Genomic DNA, 22373 nt, shown 5'->3' with positions numbered 1-22373 from the left:
CCTGGTGTAATGGTGATCATTGCCAATTATTGTTTTTAAAAAAAATTCTGGTTCACTGATGTCTTTTTAGGTAAGGAAACGTGATATCCTTACCTGGTCTATCCATAAACCTAGAGCAGCATAGTTGATCCTTAAGTACCCTGTGGGCAATTAGAGATGGGTAAAAACATAGAACATTACAGTGCAGTACAGGCTCTTCGGCCCTCAATGTTGCGTTGGTTCCACAGATCAATCTGAAGCCCATCTAATATATACTATTCCATTCTCGTCCATATGCCTATCCAATGACCATTTAAATGTCCTTAGAGTTAGCGAGTCTACTACTGTTGCAGGCAGTGCATTCCACGCCCCAACTATTTGAGTAAAGAAACTACCTCTGATATCTGTCCTAAATCTATCACCCCTCAATTTAAAGCTATATCCCCTTGTGCTAGCCATTGCCATCCGAGGAAAAAGGCTCTCGGTGTCCAACTGATCTAACCCTCTGATTATCTTATGTCTCAGTTAAGTCACCTCTCAACCTCCTTTCTAACGAAACAGCCCTCAAGTGCCTCAGCCTTTCTCATTAGACCTCCCCTCCATACCAGGCAACATCCTTGTAAATGTTCTCTGAACCCTTTCCAAAGCTTCCACATCCTTCTTTATAATGCACTGACCAGAACTGTATACAATACTCCAAATGTGGCCATACCAGAGTTTTGTACAGCTGCAGCATGACCTCTTCGTTCCGAAACTACCAATAAAAGCTAACACACCATATGTCTTCTTAACAACCCTATCAACCTAGGTGGAAACTTTCAAGGATCTATGTACCTGGACACAGATATCTCTGTTTATCTGCGCTACCAAGAATCTTACTATTGGCCCAGTACTCTGCATTCCTGTTGCTCCTTCCAAAGTGAATCACCTCACACTTTTCCAAATTAAACTCCGTTTGGCACTTCTCAGCCCAGCTCTGCAGCTTACCTATGTCTCTCTGTAAGCTGCAACATCCTTTGTCACTATCCCCAACTCTACTGACCTTTAAAGTCATCTGCAAATTTGCTAACCCATCTATGCCTTCATCCGGGTCATTTATAAAAATGACAAACAGTAGTGCCCCAAAACAGATCTTTGCGGTACACCACTAGTAACTGAATTCCAGGATGAATATTTCCCATCAATCACCACAATAGTCTACTGTGTGGAACTTTATCAGACTCCTTACTGAAATCCATATACACCACATCAACCACTTTACTCATCCACCTGTTTGGTCACCTTCTCAAAAAGCTCAATAAGGTTTGTGAGGCACAACCTACCCTTCTCAAAACGGTGTTGACTATCCCTAATCAACTTATTCCTATTATAAATGATAAATCCTTTCTCTTATAACCTTTCCCAACACTTTACCCAAAACCGAAGTGAGGTTCACAGATCTATAATTCCCAGACCTGTTCCTACTCCTCTTCTTGAACAAGGGAACAACATTTGCTATCCTCCAGTTTTCTGGCACTATTTCTGTAGACGATGAAGACATAAAGATCAAAACCAAAGGCTCGGCAATTTCCTCCCTGGCTTCCCATAGCATCCTAGGATAAATCTTATCCGGCCCAGGTGACTTAGCTATTTTTGCATTTTCCAGAATTGCTAATATCTCTTTATGCACCACAATCCCATCCCTAACTCTTCTGACTCCAAGCACAACCTCCCACTACAATGCTTGATTGGCCCTAATCTTATCTAGTCATTCTTTTATTCCTGATATGTCCATAGAAAGCCTTAGGATTTTCCTTGATCCTATCCGCCAGTGACTTTTCATGTCCCCTTCTGGCTCCTCTTAACTCTTTCTTTAGTCCTTCCCTGGCTAACTTATCAAGGATTTGTAGTGGCTGGTACTTGAATAATCTCCACATTTTCAATTGTGCCTATCCCCTGCAGTTTCCTTCCTCCTCCTATGCATCCTAAATTTTGCCTAATCGTATCGTATTGTATCATAATTGCCTTTCCCCCCAGCTATAACACTTGCCCTGCGGTATATATCGCTCCCTTTCACTCACTAAAGTAAACGTAACCAAATTGTGGTCACTATCACCAAAAGTTCTCGCCTACCTCCAAATCTAACACGTGGCCGGGTTCATTGCCCAGTACAAAATCTAATGTGGCCTCGCCCCTTGTTGGTCTGTCTACATACTGTGTTAGGAAACACTCCTGCACGCACTGGACAAAAACTGACCCATTTAAAGTATTTGAACTATAGTATTCTTAATCAATATTTGAAAATTTAAATTCCCCATAACAACTACCCTGTCACTCTCGCTCCTATCCAGAATCATCTTTGCTATCCTATCCTCTCCATCTCTGGAACTCTTTGGAGGCCGATAGAAAATTCCCAACTGGGTAACCTCTCCTTTCCTGTTTCTAATCTCAGCCCATACTACCTCAGGAGATGAGTCCTCAAACATCCTTTCTGCAACCGTAATACTGTCTGTCCTTGACTAACAATGCAACAACGTCCCCTCTTTTACTATTTTCTCTGTTCTTACTGAAATATCTAAATCCCGGAACCTGCAATAACCATTCCTCTCCCTGCTCTACCTATGGCTGAAATGGCTACAATATCGAAATCCCAGGTACCCACCCATGCTGCAAGTACATCCACCTTATTCTGGATGCAAACTTCAAACCGACTTCTTATTTGCCGGTGCCACGTGCGATCTTGAAATCTGAGTTCTGACTTCGCTATTCTCACCCTCTTGTATACTCGTACTATAATTTTGGTTCCAATCCCCCTGTTGAATTAGTTTAAACCCATCCAAAGGGCATTAGCAAATTCCCTCTCCAGGATATTGGTACCCCTCTGGTTCAGGTGAAGACCATCCTGTTTGTAGACGTCTCACCTACCCCAGAAAGAGCCCCAATTATTCAGGAATCCAAAATCCTCCCTCCTGCACCATCCTTGTAGCTACGTGTACAACCCCTCTCTCCCTATTCCTCGCTTTGCTAGCATGGGCAACAAACCAGAGATGATAACTTGGTTTGTTCTAGCTCCAAGCTTCCACCCTAGCTTCCTGAATTTCTGCCTTAAATCCCCATCTCTTTTCCTACCTTTGTAGACCACAACTTGGGGCTGCTCCCCTTCTCTCTCAAGGATCCCGAAAACGTGATCAGAGGCCTCTCAAACCCTGGCACCTGAGAGGCAGCACATCAACCAGGAGTCTCACTCATTCCCACAGAACCTCCTATCTGTCCCCGTATCTATGGAATCCCCAATGACCAATGTTCTGCTCCTCTTCCCCCTCTCCTTCTGAGCAACAGGGACAGATTCTGAGCTAGAGACCTGTGCCCCATTGCTTACCCCTAATAAGTTGACCCCGCAACAGTATCCAAAACGGTATACTTGTTGAAGGGAACAGCCACAGGGGATCCCTGCGCTGCCTGTCGGTTCCCTTACCGTCCCCTGACGGTAACCCGTCTACCTTCTTCTTTTGCCTGAGGTGTGACCAACCTCCCTGTAACACCTCTTAATAATCCACTCCACAGCTTGAATGATCCAAAGTTCATCCAGCTCCAGCTCCAATTCCCTAACACTATTTTTGAGGAGCTGGGTTTGGATGCACTTCCAGCAGATGCAGTCAGCAAGGATGCTACTGGTAACACTAACCTCCCAGATTCTGCAGGAGGAACATTCAACTGCCCTAACCTCCGTTCTCACTATTTTAAATTCACACTGCGACTACTGAAAAAAATAAAGAAACTAGTCACCTTACCAATCTGGCAGACAGAACACTTTTTGGTTAGAGGAGGAGGACAAATGGGAGATACTACCTGAGGAGTGTTCCAGGTAAAGCAATCAATGAAATATAAAGCCACACACACCCAGCAGTCTCATGTCCACTCCTAATCAGTGTGCGCTCTACCTATACACAAGGTAACCTTTTTATGTTTTTTAAAATTTAACTTCCTAGTCCTCGCTGTCATTCCTCCCACTCCAACTGCTGATGAAAAGATAAAGAACTCTGACCTAAATAAATGCTGGCCTACCCATGAAGGAAATTAATAAAAACCTTAAGAACATAAATTGACAATGGACCAATAAGAAGGTGTTTATTGTCAGCAGTGAGAAGGCAGTGGATTTCTGGGTTGCCACCACATCATCCAATTAACGTGCCTTATAGACTGTAAGATTCCACCTTATATATTTTATTCCCGTAAGAATTAGGGCTTTATCAAAATATTAAGTAAAATACTCAAATATTGGAAGCTGTAAGAATAACCAATTTGTTTCTTTAATTTAGGACTCATTACTTGGACTACTGTGTGTATCTCAAAAATAATAATTATATTAACAAACTACAATAGTAGAATCAAATGTCAGGAGTGAAGATCCTGCTGACAAAGATCGCCTCCATCTACTTTAAGATTAGTTTTGAGTGCCTATTTATCTCCTCTTTCAACTTTGCTTAATTCTCCTGATAAACCTGTACTTTGAACAATGGCTCCTTTTAAGCTAAATATGTATGTCAATTCTATATTGTAGTGACCAATACATAGCACCTCAAACTATCCCAAATTTGTTGCCTCCTTAAAATTCGTTCATTGGGGTGCAAGTGTCACTAGCTGATCTTACATTTATTGTCCATCCTTAGTTGCCCTGCATCCTTCTTATCCCGCTGCAGTTTATTTGCTGTAGGTATCTCTACGACACTAACATGCAGAGATTTGACCTAGCGACACTGAAGGAATGACAGTGTGTTTCCAAGTCAAAAAAGTAAGTGACTTGGAGGAGAACTTGTAGGTGGTTATATTACAATGTTTCTGTTGCCTTTGTCTTCTAGATCAGTAGCGATTGTGGTTTTGAAGGCACTGTCCAAGGAATCTTGTTAAATTTATTTAGAAAATTACTAATGTCATTTAGCACAATTTGAATCTAGATCTTGTTGCAACAGGACATCTGTTTGAATACAAATTTCTAGTGACTGCACATATGAAGGTTTTTCTAGTCTGCCTAATCGAGCAGCAATTCAATTTGAACAGGCATGTCTCCCCTGAAGCTGCACACTCCCCAACCCAGAAGAAATGCAGAACTTCTCAAAATTAGAGTGTATCTACTTAAATATGTAGGATAGGGAAAACAACTTTGCAAGTACCTTGTCATACTAGCACTTTTATCATTTTATTAATTTCTGGTTAAGGTCACCAGGGATATTTTGTTTTGCTGTTGACAGTTCAATGCTTTCTAAAATGCACGTAAATGGAAAAAAATGTTATTCCTTACAGGCGTTCGATAAGACATAATATAGCTATGGAACTGTTGCCCAGCAGTTTTCTCAGTCAGAATTCTACACCATCGTCAGATGGCATCAAGAAGGATGATGGTATGAATAAGGCCTTCAATTCCTTTATAAAAAGTTTGCTTCTGCACTTATCCTCTGGTGATCTGATGTAAGACCTTACTTTTTAGGAAAAAATGCTGCAATATGAACATAGTATATTTTTCAACACTATTTGCAGGGTATAGTTGAAAATGAATTCTGGCAGTTTGAGCACCCATAATTTATGCTGTCCAGTACTGCCTTTAATCTTTTTCTTTGTCTCTTGCTCATTGCATTCAAGCTGCTATAAAATTACAAATTATTCTTCCTCATGTTATCAATTTCCATATACAGGTAGAAATGATCTTGATACCATTAGGAAAGATTACTTCTCAAACTATCTTTACAGATCTAATTTGAACTTGTTGAATTGGGGCATTAATTTGAGACAAACCCCATGTTTTCCCAAAGGAATGCACTGAGGATACTGAAAAACAGAAAATGCTGGGAATAGTCAGTAGGTTTGGCACATTTGCTAGGAGAGACCAATTCTGATGGAAGGTCACAACTTGACATTCTAAGTCTGTTTCTGTCCCTATAAATGCTGAGAGACCTGCTGAGTACATCCAGCAGTTTGTATTTTTTATATCCATTTTCATAGTGCTTTTACTGTTACAAATCAACACTCTGTCAACACCCATTGTAACTTATTAAAAACAAGTCTTGAGTTTGGAAATTTACAAATTTTAAATATCACGAATGAGGAGTTGTTTTTTTTTGCAGCTTAAAGTTTAATATAGATCTTTTATGGATAAAGGAAAAACAGGAGTACTTTTATATTGATTGTGAACTTGAGTTTATCTGGCATCTACAGTTGGGCCATACGTGAAAAATTGTCATAGAATCCCTACAGTGTGGAAACAGGCCATTTGGCCCAACAAGTCCACACCAACCCTCTGAAAAGTATCCCACCCAGACCCATTCCCCAAGCCTATTAATCGACATTTCCCCTGGCTAATGCAAATAAGCCACACATCCCTGACCACTATGGGCAATTTAGCATGGCCAATTCACCTAATCTGCACATCTTTGAACAGTGCGAGGAAACTGGAGCACCCGGAGGAAACCCGTGTAGACACTGGGAGAATGTGCAAACTCCACACAGATAGTTGTCCGAGGCTGGAATTGAATCTGGGTCCCTGGTGCTGTGAGGCAGTATGGCTGGCCACCGAACTACCATGTCCTCATGTAGCAAAGAAACTATTTATTGCTTTTGAATATGTAATCTGTACATTTTAACACATCCTTTCTCAGCAATCTAAACATGTCTATTTTAAATTAGAGTTTGAATTTCCATGTCTGCGCCATGGATTTTGAAGTTAGTACCTGAATACCTCCATATTTCATTCTCATCTCTACTCCAAAAAGACTGAATTGAGAAATTGCAGACACTCATAGTTATAGCATTGATAATTAAAGCTAGTACTTGTGTAAACAGAAGACGTTGGATTATATGATATTCTGACACAGAATAATTTATAGATTTATTTAGCTTTGTGATCTCTGACTAGAGCTAATGGCTAAATTATGGAATTGCTGGTATCAGAGATTGTTTAAACATTGTGTGTTAATTTTTATATTCTGTATCTAGTCATTGTACCCAGAATTTAACTTTGGTCTTTATCCACTTGAAGTGTTTTTTTTTTAAAGACTTCTTCCAAAATTTCTGAAGAGATGGCAGATTTAGTTAGAATGTATTTGTGATTGTTTTATTTATTTGCTTTGTTATTATACAATACATTATATGTTTGAAGGTAGTCCTCAAGTGTCTCTAGAATCATTACAAGGTCCTCTGTCCTTCTCTGCTGGAAGTGTTATGCTTCAGTCAACTACATCAATAAATCGACGGAAAAGTAAACGGCTAGAAAACAAAGTGGAGAGGTAACTTTAATTCTTGTGTTTGCCTTGTTAGCTTAATGTTTGTGAATTATTAATAGCTATTTTAAACATTTTATTTCAGTAGCAAGTAACTACTAATATGATTTTTATCTACCAATGCAGTTTAGTTTAAAAAAACTGACCAACGCATGACTGGTTTATTCCTTGAATGCATAAGAATATAATTTTAAAATGTAAGGAAACAATACATAGTGCAAAAATCCTGTAGCTTTGTGTTTGACACATGCATTTGCAAGCAATAGAGATATATGCACATAATTAATTTGACAAACATGTTTTCAACATAAACATTCACTCGTTACCCTTGTAGAAGGTTCTACTCGAACAACTGTATGTCTACATCTCTGACTTTCTATCCACTAATTTAAGATTGTATACTCTGCACCCACATTTTTACTTTCGCATTAAAAATGGGCAAAAGAAAGATCCATTTAGGGTAGTAAGTTGCAGAAGAAATGTAATGGCACAAGATTTGAGTCTGCAACTTAGTGATTTATGCTAAATCAAGCCTACTATAAACTGAGTCCATCTTTATGTATTAATATGTAGAATTCTATTCAATGTGACTCTGTTTTGTTAGCTCTCTCAATTAGAATTTTTTATGTTTAGAGAGAAGAGACTGGTGTGGTAGGAATGTCACCTAGCTAATAATTCAGAAACCCCAGGTTAATGGTCTAGGCATGCAGAAATTTGTATCCAAGTTTTTAGAAAAACAAGAATAAGATGTTGGCCTGATAGCAACCATGTAACCGTTGTTGATTATCATTATAAGCCCATCTGATGCACTCATGTATTTTCAGAAGGAAATCTGGCATCCTTACAGACTCGGTTTGACATGTGATTCCAGACCCACAACAATGTGGTCGATTCCTAACCAAGCCAATGACAAACATTCCATGAATTCCCTGGCCACTGAGTCAGATTGCATTTGACCATTTACAGTCTTGATGTCTTATTGACCCAGGGCCAAGTTTTCACAGTATTTGCCAGCCACGCACTCCATGTTCAAGTTTGCACACTACCTTTTTCCATGTCTCATTCTTTGCTATCATCATCTCCACACTTGCTCACCAGAAGGGCTGCTTTTCTGGCTGCCCATCTCTTAAGGTCTGTGTGCTCGAACTTGTTCAGAGATCTGTTGTATTTTTCATTTCCCACATTAAGTTCTGTTTGTCTAAAAGACTCTGTCCTTGTAATCTGTATTGAATGTCCAAGCATCTAATGTCTAAATGCACATTGAAGGAAAAACTTCCTCAAAATCTCTCTCTTTGAGAGGTTTAAAATTCACTGTTTGTTGGTAGTTTGGTGATTTTGCCTATCTGCAAACTGGCTTGAGACATTATTTTAGCATTAAAACCACTGAGTACAATTATTAATATTAATATGTTTACCTAAGTGATATAAATGATGCTTTTTATGCTGCTTGCTTTGATTGTAGCTTGGGAATTGTCTTGAATCATAAAATAGTGTCAAGTTTCTCACTACTACAATTGGAACCTTTTTTGAGATGGCAGCATTTTCTTTATTTAATTAGTAATGCTGCATCTAGTGGCACCTGTGATTAATGTACGTTAGTGTTTGCACCTTGAAGGATTTTAGTTTTCTTCCTTGGGTGTATTCAAAGATTACATTTCCATAATGAAATATTAAGTCACTGAGTATGTATCTTGGGCATATTACCATAAAGTTACAAAATTTCTGTATCCATTTCAGCTAGTCAATAACCACTCATTGTGCTGGTTTCCTTGGACTGAAAAGAGGAGATGAAAGTCACCCTAGAGTTTTTAGTCCTGAGTGCTACCCAGTAGATTCTAATTGAATTGTGCATGGGTGAACATGATGTGGAGAAAGGATCAAGTTTGAGTATGATTCTTCCTACATACAAGTTGCAGGGTGCTGACTGCAGGAAATAGTTTGCAGCTTTGAGAGGAGGGGAAAAGTGAGACATGAGATATGAGACAACTATTGACAATAAAAGACTGGAATAGATTGATTATAAGTAAGTAAACAATCAATTTATTTTGTAGGATGGAATCTGGAAAAGCTAGTTGCTTTTCTCCCAAGCTTAGCCGAAAAAGAATGGTCCGCAAGTCCTTACGTTTAAGATTTAGCCTTGGAAAAAACAAAGACTTAGTAAGTTTATACTTTTCTAACCATTTAAAGTTGTCCAATTGGTCTGATTTTGTATCTGTTTAATTCAAATGTTTCATGTGTCATCTATGTTAGATATATTGTTGGAAAAATATTGAGAATTGACTTATTAAATGAAAAATCTAATTTGTGTTCCTCTCCCTTCCAAATGTTCTTTGTGTAATGGTTTGCTTTAATATTGAAATTGTCCTCCTGTAAGAAAACAGATTGTTCATTTGAAATTGTTATATCTGGGACTCTTGATTTAATTGGTAGTAATCTAATTAAGTTACACTTCTAGGCATCAGGTTTGGAAGTTCAAAGGTTAATAGTGATGTATAATGGGCATTTGAAGGACAAATGAATAGCTTTTCTTTATGTGGAGCTAAAAAATTAATGGTTCCCAGAAGTGGGAAACTGTTGTTGCCAAACTGTTTTGATCATTTAGTTTTGGTTTGGGGAAAATGTACTCTATATAATAAATGTGGATCTCTTCTCCCCTTGGTGGGACTTAGTAAAGATTAAGCACATAATTTTAAATAGCTAGAAGTAAACAGGATACATTGTTCAAATTGTGCACATTAAAGCAAATTTTATGTAAGAAGACTAGACTGTACGGTGGAATCAAATTTTTGATGCTTTAAAGTTAACAACTTAGTGTGAAGATGTAGTGTGAGCAGAAGTTGCAGGAGGTTTTGACACATGTTAAAGTTCAAAATTTTCTGTTCTGCAAAAGAAACCCACCGTGTTCCACAAGGATCGGTGCTGTGTCCAATGCTTTTCGTCATTTTCTAAATGATTTTGATGTGAGGATAGGAAGTATTATTAGTAAGTTTGCAGATGACACCAAAATTGGAGGTGTAGTGGACAGTGAAGAAGGTTACCTCACAGTGCTATGGGATTTTGATCAGATGGGCCAATGGGCCGAGGAGTGACAGATGGAGTTTAATTTAGATAAATGCAAGGTGCTGCATTTTGGCAAGATAAACCAGGACAGGACTTATACACTTAATTGTAAGGTCCTGGGGAGTTTGCTGAAGAAAGAGACCTTGGGGTGCAGGTTCATAGTTCCTTGAGAGTTAGTTTCAGGTAGACAGGATAGTGAAGAAGACATTTAGCATGCTTTCCTTTATTGGACAGGACATTAAGTACAGGAGTTGGGAGGTCATGTTGTGGCTGTACAGAACATTGGTTAGGCCACTTTTAGAATGTTATGTAGTTCTGGCCTCCTCCTATGTGAAATTTGAAAGGGTTCAGAAAAGATCTACAGGAATATTGGAAGGTTTGAGCTGTACGGAGAGGCTGAATAGGCTTGGGCTGTATCCCCTGGAGAGTATGAGGCTGAAGGGTGACCTTGGAGGTTTATAAAGTCATAAGGGGCATGGATAAGATAAATAGACAAAGTATTTGCCCTGGGGTGGAGGGGTCCAGAAGTAGAGGGCATATGTTTAGGGTGAAGGGGGTAAGATTTAAGAAGAACAACCTTTTCATGCAATGGGTAGTGTGTGCATGGAATGAGCTGCCAGAGGAAGTGATGGAGGCTGGTACAATTCCAATATTTTAAAAGGCATCTGGAGGGTATATGAATAAGAAAGGTGTAGAGGAATATGGGCCAAGTGCTGACAAATGGGATTAGATTAATTTAGGATATCTGGTTGGCGTGGACAGGTTGGACAGAAGGGTTTGTTTCTGTGCTGCATATCTCCAGGATGCTAAAGGCCCTTGTATCTTTTATTTTTGAAGTGTCATTTTGTATTTGCTTTTCTTTTATTAATGCCAATAGTCAGTGCTGACAAAGCAATCACCACATTTCTACGTTGGTAGGTTATAAGTCTGTTTCTTCTTGTGTTAGAGAACACAAAACATTTCTGTAGCAAAGGATCAGCCTTGTACATATAAGCCCAGATTTTACAGCCAGCTGTGAAGTAATAATTCTTACCATTCACCTGAATGACTGCTGCCCTCAATTTGGTAGGTTTTTGAGCTGTTTTCCCTGGTGTGTCAGAAGCTGAAGGGTGACCTTACAGAGGTCTATAAAATCATGAAGGGCATTGATAGGATAAATAGACAAATTCTTTTCCATAGGGTGGGGAGTCCAGAACTGGAGGGCAGAGGTTTAGGATGAGAGAGGAAAGATATAAAGGAGATCTAAGGGCCAACCTTTTTACACAGAGAGTGGTGCGCGTGTGGAATGAGCTGCCAGAGAAAGTGGTGGAGGCTGGTACAATTGCAACATTTAAAAGGCATCTGGATGGGTATATGATTCTGAAGGGTTTTGAGGGATATGGACCAGGTGCTAGCAAATGGGACTAGCTTAGGTTGGGATATCTTGTAGGCATGGATGAGTTGAACCGAAGGATCTTTTCTGTGCTGTACATCTCTATGACTCTGACTCTATGAGCTGCTTGCTCTAATCCAACGTCTCATCTACTGTGTAGTGCTCCAGTGGATTTCTGGTGTCTACAAACAGAGAAAGAAACAGTGAGGCTCCTAAACTAAGCAAATGGAAGAATACTTCTCTTAAGTTTGCAGAATCTATATCAGAAAGTATCCATGAGGTTTCAATCATGAACAGAAAATAGATTGGGCTAGGTAAATGAAATTGAAAATCTAAGAGTTTAGTAGCAGAGTGAAAAAAATAAAATCTTCATTCCTTAACTTCTGAAAGAATGAGAATATACATTATTTCAATCTTCAGGTCCAGGTAATTATTACTTGGAAGTAATTACTCATGATACTATAATCAAATATTTCGGTGGGTTCATCTAGGAGTGAATAAAGTTTAATGATATCTTTAGTGGGTAACTAATTAGAAAGTACTTGAAAGATGTGCTATTGATTCACTTTAATGCCAAGTCTTTTGGTGAGTACTGTTACTGTGGAACATCTCTGACTGTACCCATATTTCAGTGCTTAAGTGCACTTGTATGAACTCATTTATGCCATAATGTGTTTAAGCATTGTTAGGTTCTTTTGTTACGGTTGCAGAATCTGGGCCAAAGTATGTATTTAACCTTTCATAGAATTTGTGTTTTTATCCCAGACTGTTCCATTTCTATGATACTTATAAACAGTATACTTAACTTTATTTTATATTCATTGGATTGTTTCAAATTAAACTTATGAGTATTTTAATTTTGCACAGAATACTTTATCCTCTAGAGGCCCAGCTCCAAATGGATCAGAAAATATTGGTTGGCGTCTTGCAAATCAGTGTGATGTTCACGACTACAGATGGTTCTCAGCAGAAGATCTCCCATCAACCCCAGTCATAAAACACAGAGATACAAGAGGTAAATGCTGAACAAGTTTGCTATTTATTTCATCATGTATCCCACATACCTAACATGGTATGTATTAGGAAAGTTACAGACTAAGTCCAAAATTCCAAATATGACATTGTGAATAAATGATGTTTATAAGTGCATTCCTTATTGTATAAAGCCCTAGTTCTATTATTCAGTTTTTAATTCTATTATCACTCAAAATATATTGCTCTTTTAGTTGGACCTTTTTTCATTGCCAAAAGAGATATACAAAATCTTCAGCCTTTATTCAGAATTCAGTGTAGTAATAGGGTATTTCTCAGGGAGGAGAAAGTGAGGACTGCAGATACTGATTTCAGAGTTGAGAGAGTGGTCTGGAAAAGGCAGCATTCGAGGAGCAGGAGACATGACATTTCAGGCGTAAGTCCTTCATCAGGAATGAGACTTGTGGGCCGGGGGCCTGAGAGATAAATGGTAGGGGTATGGGCGGGATGAAGGTGGCTGCGAATGCAATAGATAGATGAATGTGGTGGAGAAGGTTACAGGGTGGAGTGGATAGATGCGAAAGCCGGACAGGTCAAGAGGGCGGTGCAGAGTTGGAGCCTTGTGACTGGAATGAGGTGCGGGGAGAGGAAATGAGGAAACTGGTGAAGTCCACACTAATCTCTGCAGGGTCCCAAGGTGGAGGATGAGGTGTTCTTCCTCCAGGTGTCAGGTGGTTAGGGTTTGGCGATGAAGGAGGCCCAGGACCTGCATGTCCTGGATGGATTAGGAGGTGGAGTTAAACTGTTCAGCTACAGGGTGTTGGGGTTGGTTGGTGCAGGTGTCCCAGAAATGTTCTCTGAAATGATCCACAAGTTGGCGTCCTGTCTTTCTGATGTAGAGGAGACCACAGCGGGTGCAACAGATACAGGAGATGACTTTTGTAGAAGTACAGGTGAATTTCTGTGTGATGTGGAAGGATCCTTTGGCGTCTTAGACAAAGGTGTGGGCACACATTGCACTTGTGGTGCAGGGGAAGGTGCTGGCAGTGGGATGAGGGAGTGGGGAGGTGTGGATCTGACAAGGGAGTCATGGGCGGAATAGCTTCTCCGAAATGCTGATAGGTGTGGGTGGGAAATATATCCCTAATGGTGGGGTCTGTTTGTAGGTGGCGGAGGTGGTGGATGTTGATGCGATGTATACAGAGTTTGGTAGGGTGGAAGGTGAGAATCGGGATGGGTGGGTGGGGGGTGTTCTGTTCTTGTTGTGTTGGGAGGAGTGGGGTTCAAGGACTGATGTGCGGAAAATGAAGGAGATGCACTGGAGGGCATTATTGACCATCTGAGAGGGGAAATTATGGTCTTGGAAGAAAGAGGCCATCTAGGATTTTCTATGGTGGAATTGGTCATCCTGGGAACAGATGCAGCAGACGAATTGGGAATAAGGGGTTTTTACAGGAGGCAGAATAGGAGGAGGTGTAGCCCAAGCAGCTGTGGGAGTCTCTGGGTTTATAGTAAATGTCAGTGGTCAGTCGCTGCAGATGGAGATGGAGAGGCCCAGGAAGAGGAGGAGGATGTCCGAAATGGTCCAGAGGAATTTGAGGTCTGTGTGAAAGGTGTTAGTGAAGTTGATGAACTGTTCAGCCTCCTCATGGGAGCATGCAGGTGCCCATTGGTTTGGAGGAAGTGGGAGGATTAGCAGGAAAAGTTGTTAAGGGTGAGGACCAGTTTGACCAGGCGGATGAGGGTGTTGATGGAAGGGTACTGGTTGGAATGGTGTGAAAGGAAGAAACGGAGGGGTTGGAGACATTCGTACTGGCGGATAGATGTGTACAGGGACTGAGTGTCCATGGTGAAGATGAGGTGTAGGGAGCCAGGGGAAACAAAAGTCTTGGAGGAGGTGAAGGGAGTGGATGGTGTCCGAAATGGAGATGAGGAGTTCCTGCACTACGGGGACAGAACGGTGTCAAGGTATGCAGAGCTGGGTTCAGTGGGATGGAAGCAGGCTCAGACAATGGGTCAGCCAGGGAGGTCGGGCTTGTGAATCTTCGGTAGGAGTAGAATCGGGCAGTGCAGGGTTCTTGGACAATGAGGTTGGAGGCTGTGGATGGGACGTCCCCAGAGGTGATTAGGTTGTGGATGTCGAGGAGATGAAAATTTGGCGATGGGAGGTGACAGGGCTGTAGGAGGAGGTGTCTGCGAGGTGGCACCTGACTTCAGTGGTGTGGAGGTCACTACCACTGTGACCCCCCCCCGCTGAATTAATGGTAATCCTGGGGTTGAAGGGGAGGGCTGTGCGTTGTGAGGGCGGGAGGTTGGAACGGGTGATGGGGCTGGACAGGTTGAGGCAGTCTATGTCACGGCAGCTGTTAGAAATGAAGGTTCAAGGACGGGTAACAGGCCAAAACAAGGAGTCCAGGGATGTGTTTGAGGTGGGAGAAGGGGTCCGCCGTGGGTGGGTGGGAATCTTGATCAGAAAAAGTGAATGCGGGGGCAGCGGAAAAAAATGTTCAATGTGCTTGTCAAGCTCATTAATCCGGGAGTGTAGAGGGATTGTAGAGTGTAGAAGCCTTTGCTGAGGACTGAACATTCATCCTCAGTAATGGGGAGGTCAGAGAGAATAGTAAAAACATAGCAGGACTGGGAGCTAGGACCTGAGGTGGAGCTGGAACTGGGAGTGGAGGTGGAGACTGCCATTGGAGTGGGTGTGGTCATGGGTTCGGGAGTGATGTCATCAATGGAAGTGATGCTCACCATGGCGACTGAAGTGGCTGTGGTGGCTTTTTCTCAGTCCATTCGCATCTATGTTAACTGATGGGCAATGAAGTAAAGGGGGTTTGACACTGAAATCTATACCCAGTATCAACTCTGAGTGCTGTAACGTTACCTGGAGCAACAAATGCTGCTGTTGTTTTGCTATTAAGATGGATTCTAATTCAACCCAGACTAATTAGGTAGTGGTCTCTTCCACAGGAATCTTGAATAAGATGAGTTTGGGGAGTTTTAATGCTGTACTCAATAGGTATTGGCTTGGAGCATAAAATTGTCCACAATTTTTCATATTTGTACCCTATTACTCTTTACTCAGTGACATTAGGGAAAAGTACAGTTCAAGGTTGTGACAAGGAGGATTTTATGTGTAGGAAACTCTCAATTTGCACGACCTTAACACTGACATTTGGAGATGGGTGTTGATGCTGGAGAGTGTGAGAATATTAATGTTGATGTGCAGATAAAGTTAAACAGTTGTGGGGATTGAATGGGTAGAAATTCCAAATGCATTAATTAGCTGATTTAGAGTCAGAGTCCTACAGCATCGACTAGATATCCTAAATTGATCTAGTTGTGTTTGCCAGCAATTAGCCCATATCCCTCAAAACCCTTCCTAGTCATGTATGCATTCAGATGACTTTTAAATGTTGTAATTGTACCTGTCTCCAGCACCTCCTCTGGCAGCTTATTCCAGACACTCGCTACCCTCTGTGTGAAAATGTTTCCTGTTGGGTCCCTTTGAAATTTTTCCCCTCTCGCCCTTAAACCTATACCCTCAAGGTGTGGACTCCCTTACCCTGTGGAAAAGACCTAGTCTATTTACCTTATCCATAGTTAAAAAACACACAACACCAGGTTATAGTCCAACAGGTTTAATTGGAAGCACACTAGCTTTCGGAGCGACGCTCCTTCATCAGGTGATAGTGGAGGGCTCGATCGTAACACAGAATTTATAGCAAAAATTTGAAGTGTAATGTAACTGAAATTAGACATTGAAAAATTGATTGTTAAGCCGTTCATCTGTTAGAATACAGTGATAGTTTCATTTCTTTCATGTGTAAATCACAAAACCTTTTTTTTAAAGTTGCATTCTCGGGTTAGCTGTTAACAATGGTGATAGCTAGACAATGTGTTGAAGATGTTAGCCCCCTGTGTTCTCTGTCTATGACCTGATATTTAGATTGATTCTCTGGTAACCTTCTTCTCTATCCACTACTGCACCAATTTTGGTGTTAACTGCAAACTGACTAACAATATCTCCTAAATTTGCATCCAAATAATTAATGTTAATCACAAAAAGCAGTGGGCCCAGCACCGATTCTTGCAGTACACCGTTGGTCACAGGCCTCTAGTCCAGAAAGCAACCCTCCACCACCACCTATGTCTCCTACCTTCGAGCCAATTTTGTATCCAAATAGCTAGCTCATTTTCAGTTATTACTGAAGTTTAAGAAGGAAATGTGTCCAATGAGCTCCCAGAGGGTAAGTTGGTATTTTAAGTGTGCTAATAATGTTAACCTCTCAGTTAACCTGCTTTGCAGGTTTATTCCCAGTCCTTGCTAAACCTGGTAGCTACAGGAGATGAGGACATTCTTGGGATATAACAAATATCTCCCAGCAAGTTAAGAAGATTTTCTTTTTTTTAAAATTTTTTTTATCTTTCTTCTCAGCCATGTTTTCCTCCTATCAGATTGTGTCCCTGTCCTCTTGTCTGGTATTGGAACTTCCTGGATATTCTCTGCATAAATGGATAGCGTTCCTTTCAGACTGTATAGAGAGCCTGTTGAATTTAGAAGGAGAACACTTTTGAGTTAAAACCCAGATTTTCAGGTTTTCCCTGTGTTACAGCATTCCCCAAATCCCTGTTCCCAGCATATCAATACATAGAATCAAAATTAAAAGAAAATGCCTTTCTCAACATTTATCTTCCATTTTTGTGAAAATATTAATTGTAACTGTTATGAGTTTTAGATGCGATGCTTGGTTGAAGTTGTCATGATTTGGAGATGCCGGTGTTGGACACTTACACTTTGTCACACTCACAACCCCCAACCCAGACAGACACACACACAGACAGACAAAGCCCCACATGTATACATATATTTTGTGGGGTGAATTTGTACTTGCAGGGTTACATTGTACTTTGCTCAAAAACTGCATGCATTCATGTAGAATTCCGTTATCTCACCTTTTAGATTAGAATCAATCTAGACATCATGGCATAGACAGAGAACACAGGGGGCTGATACCTTCAACATATTGTCTAGCTATCACCATTGTTAACAGCTAACCTGAGAATGCAATGCTTTTTTAAGAAAAAGGTTTTGTGATTTACACATGAAAGAAGTGAAACTGGCATGGTATTCAAACTTAACAGACAATCAATTTTTCAATGTCTAATTTCAGTTACATCACACTGTAAATTTTTGCTATAAATTCTGTGTGTTAAGATTGAGTCCTCCACTATCAGCTGATGAAGGAGCGACGCTCCGAAAGCTAGTGTGCTTCTAAATAAACCTGTTGGACTGTAACCTGGTGTTGTGTGATTTTTAAGCTGTCATGCTTTTTAATGGATGGTATTGTGGTTGTACACAAGGAAATGCAAAACAGAGACTTGTTTTTACTGGACTCGCTAGGATGCACCTCGTCAGCTTAAGTAAGCTGTCCACCCTCTTGAGATTCCTACCACTGAGAAGGGGATGTCCTTGTATTTTGGAAAAGTCAATGTTGTTTCAGCAGTTACATGTGTCAGTAAAACAGGGTCCTTCTGCTTTCATAATTAGCTTAGTTGTCATCACCAGCTTTTGGAGTGCAATCATTCGTTAACTTAGAAAGTTAGAAACAATTTTAAAAAAAAACTGCCGAGTGTGACACCATCCTTCCAACATTATAAAAGTTAAAAATCACCCAACACCAGTTTATAGTCCAACTGTTTTATTTGTATTCCAAATAAGTCTGTTGGACGATAACCTAGTGTTGTGCGATTTTTAACTTTGTCCACACCCCCCCTCCCCCCGTCCATCACCAGCTCCTTCAAATTCAGTTTGATAGGCCATTTGAAAATAGCTAATTGTACCTGACTAGTAAATAGTTGACCTGCATCTTCTGAATTACGATTATTTTTTGCTTTTCGTTCAACATTTCACCTTAGACTGGAGCATCTAATTTAACATTCCATTCAATAATTGCTTTGTGTTTCTTTTCAGACTTAAAGTGCATTAGTAAATCCGAAGAAAATCTTCTCTCTCCGTGCAATAAAGATATCCATCGAATGTCTTGGAATGGTGCCAGTCCCACTGGGTCCCAAGTAATTTGTAGCCATCCTGATGTGGGAGCCCCGTTAGAGTGTTACCTAAATTCCAGAACTTCTCAATCAGAACCTGCGCTAGTCATTGGGAAACCACCCACCATACCAGGAGATTTCCGGAACCAGTGCGCAGTTCACAAAAGTGACAGCCGAAAGAGCAGAACTTCTGAAAGTGAAGATGCAAACATTGTGACTGGAGAAACAGTATTGAAAATTGAAAGGGCATTTTCTGAATCTGGTAGTGACCTGGGTTCACTTGCTGGAGACCGTCAACCTTCCACTGTGAAAAACCTGTGTAACAATGACTTGCTTCTCCAACAGACTAAAAATGTGGCTGCCCCTCTGAAGCCTGATAGTACATATGAAGATGCATCAGATTCAAAATGTTCATGTCCTGAATTGCCAGCCAAACCTGTTTCTGAAATAAAACTTCAAAATCTCAAAATAGATTCCAGCTCAACTGATATGAACATGACATTTAGCATGAGCAGTAATCTAAACTGCATTAATATTTTAGATCAGCAAGACACGTGTGAAACTGCAGTCCTAAAAGAGAAAAGCACGTGTTTTCCTTCTCTAGATGATCACAGTGGTGTAAACAAAACCCAGCCACTATTTAAATCTGTTGCAGTATTTTCATTTACAGCACAGTCATCTGCTGATAAGATGCCATTGAATTATGAAGTGTTGAAAGAGCAAGTTGAAAATGGTATTTCTGCAGAAAATTTAAACGTGCCACATTCTACAGACACATTAGTTGATAGTAATCATCCCTCTGAATTGCACCAGTCTTTGCACTTGCCTAACGAATTAGAACCTACTTTGACTAAAAGTGGTAGCAATTTACTGGCTACAGATGGAACTCCGGCTTTGGAATTCCCTTCGAAGAGGCTTACTTTGGATGCCCCTTTGAGGAAAGTTTCAGAACAAGTTCTGAAGACCTCTGAATGTGGTCATCGCAAAGTGATTGAACATATTCAGTGGTTCAATAGTCTTTCATTAAATGACCAGACTCCAAAATACAAAACTGTTCAACCACCTTTATCATTCAAACATACTCCTGTTCGACACTCTATTAGGAGGATGAATTCATTATTGTATGGAAATGACAAATCAATAGTGACTAGGACCCGATCATGTAAAACTGCAGTTGGCTCTCCATTAGTTAAATCAGTAAGTCATGAAAGTGTTCTGCCGTTTAATTCAAATTCATCTTCATTTGTGCAAAATGCAAATGTTAAGCAAAGTAAACAAAGTGATGTGCATCAAAATAATTTGTCTGTTGAAGGATTTTGCAAAACCAAAGCAGCCAGCCAAACACAACATTCTGTAGTTTTTAAACAAGATCGCTTAGCTAGTCAGCAGAAGAATTCTTTAGATCGGAGTATTAACCAGTCAGTTTTTGGAGATTTGACTAATGGAAACATGTCAAGAATGCATCAAGTTGAAGGTGTACTGCCAAAGCGTAATGTAGTTATTGAGAATATGTCTTGTGTAACTCCAGAGAAATCTATCTGTAATTCCATGTTGCATAAAGTTTCAGAAAAGGAAAGACATCGTTACAGAGGTTCACCGAAGTGTCCAATATCATCAGGAAAACTCACAACCAAACCTATCGACCTATAAATATTTATCATTAATCTGTTATCATTCCACATTGCTGCTGTTTTGATGCATCCAATTGCACAAGTTGAGCTCTTAAAGTTGGCTTCAACTTTGATATTCAGGTTATAATTACTTGAAATGCTGGAATTTGATTTTAAAAAATTAAGTAACTATTAACAAACGCATAAGAACAATTTTTGTACCTATGCATTTTTACTAGTATCTATTTGTGTGCTTTGCTGTAGTGTAGATCAACTGTAGAAAGCTGTGTCCTGCTCTTTGCTTTGAGTGGTATTAGGTAATTTTTGTTTCAATTCACTGCTGAGTAAGTCTCCATTGAGTTCATTATCATTAAACTGAGTGAAGAATTGAAGATGAAAGAATTAAACGTCTGTTTGGCAGTTAAATGTAAAGATTTTAAAGTAATCAATGTAAAATTTCACCTGCTTCCCATGAGTGTCCGTGTTTAGAGCAGGTTGACTATGCAGGCTAATTTTATTGTGTTTATTCTATTTAACAAGATTTCTCACTGTACATTGAAATCACTTCCTCTATCAGAAATTCCCATTAAGCACCTTTAGTTGTTTTACGGTTTTATACAGTATGTTGTACTGTAGTTTTATATTTTAAAATTAACAGGAATGTTTTGGCTGTACTCTCTACTTTTATTATGAAATATAGATGCAAATTGTCTATCTCAGCTTTTTACAGCAATCCTGCTGAAATTGACTTAATATTGCAGCTTTTCCAATGAAATCATTGTCAGTTGACCTGAGCATAAACATAAACTGTAAGAAATTGTTCACAATACTCATGTCTATGTTTAACTCAAGTGAGCAGAATTGAAATAAAAAAATCCTTCTATTTGTAGTGCACTTGTTTAAAAACATTTACTCTTGACGTAAGCACAGGTCTGCAGTACAATCAAGTGGAATGATGGAAGAAACCGATCAAAAGCTCACTGAAGACTCCAAGTAAGATTAAACCGAAAAGGGTGTAACTGTCAGAAGAATGGAAATCAGGTTGGAACCTCCCAAATGAATCAATAATTGAGATTTATCAATTTGTATACAGTTTAACAAAACACAGTAATTTACAGACTTTGGTTTTTATTTCTCATCTGAATCATGGACTTGCCTGATGTTCTCCTCTGCTATGTTGAGAGTTTTGTCTTGCTCCTTTTTGTAGTGATTCTAGTGCCTGAGTTGTCTCAATGTGATATTATTTCTATTTGATGTCATTAAATTAATCCTAGCACCTTACAGAGATTGTGATTTGTATATACTATCAGTTTGGGTCATTCCAAACCAGTTTGATCTGACCTTGAAGTGGCACCTCTCTTTAAACCATCGTGAGCAATTTCAGGCAGATGCAGTTTTCATTTTTTTTAAAAAAAAAGCTCATTCAGAACTTAGAATGGTGTCGGGTTGATAATACAAGTGTGAACCACGCTTAATGTAGAATTTTTCAGAGGGGAAGTGGGGGGAAAAAAAGACAATGGTAGCCAATGTAAAATGGAATGTTGTTCTTGGGTGTATAAATAGTATAACGTAGGCTTTAGACACCAACAAGGTCATTTACACTTGGAACTGTGTAAATGTTCGGGTATTACATGGATGTTTGCTTCTGTATTTACTCCAAAAAATGCTGCCCAAGTCATAGTGACTTAGAATCCAGATACCAACTGGGGCTAAAACGTGATAAACAAGGTGTTAGCTGGTTGCACTAAAAGTAAAGTCATGGGGCAAATGCTCACTATCATGTTCAGAAGGATCGTGTCAAAGGTCTGAGTAATTGCAAATGCTCCACCTTGTTCAAAAAGGAGTACAAGGATGAACCTGAAAACTATAAGTTAATCAGCTTAACCTCTGTAGTGGAAAGCCTTTTAGAAATGATGCGGCAAATACATTTGAGTCTTCATGTGTGCATGAAGTCTCCAAATATGGCTCACTATCATCTTTTAATATTAATAGTCTTCTCCAAAGATCTGATCCCTAGCCATTACCATGGTTTTCAGCTGTAATTTTCTTTTCATTTTGGTCACATACCTTATTGTGAAA

The 22373-nt window shown here is 39.8% G+C and overlaps 1 protein-coding gene across 2 annotated transcripts in view; it reads left to right on the top strand.

Moving 5' to 3' along the window:
• The window catches only part of LOC132817855 (rho GTPase-activating protein 11A-like), a 58856-nt gene extending 37868 nt beyond the window's left edge, over positions 1 to 20988 (top strand). For both annotated transcript variants that reach the window (XM_060828368.1, XM_060828369.1), the window contains 5 exons: positions 5260 to 5357; positions 7109 to 7235; positions 9281 to 9386; positions 12529 to 12676; positions 18608 to 20988. In XM_060828368.1, the coding sequence (XP_060684351.1) occupies positions 5260 to 5357; positions 7109 to 7235; positions 9281 to 9386; positions 12529 to 12676; positions 18608 to 20334 (2206 nt within the window). In that variant the 3' untranslated portion in view covers positions 20335 to 20988. The remainder of the gene's footprint in view (positions 1 to 5259; positions 5358 to 7108; positions 7236 to 9280; positions 9387 to 12528; positions 12677 to 18607) is intronic.
• The last annotated feature ends 1385 nt before the right edge of the window (positions 20989 to 22373 follow it).

This window comes from Hemiscyllium ocellatum, chromosome 8, assembly GCF_020745735.1.
Source record: "Hemiscyllium ocellatum isolate sHemOce1 chromosome 8, sHemOce1.pat.X.cur, whole genome shotgun sequence".
Taxonomy (NCBI): domain Eukaryota; kingdom Metazoa; phylum Chordata; class Chondrichthyes; order Orectolobiformes; family Hemiscylliidae; genus Hemiscyllium; species Hemiscyllium ocellatum.
Note: the sequence above shows the minus strand (reverse complement) of the source record. Positions and strands in the feature narration are given on the sequence as shown.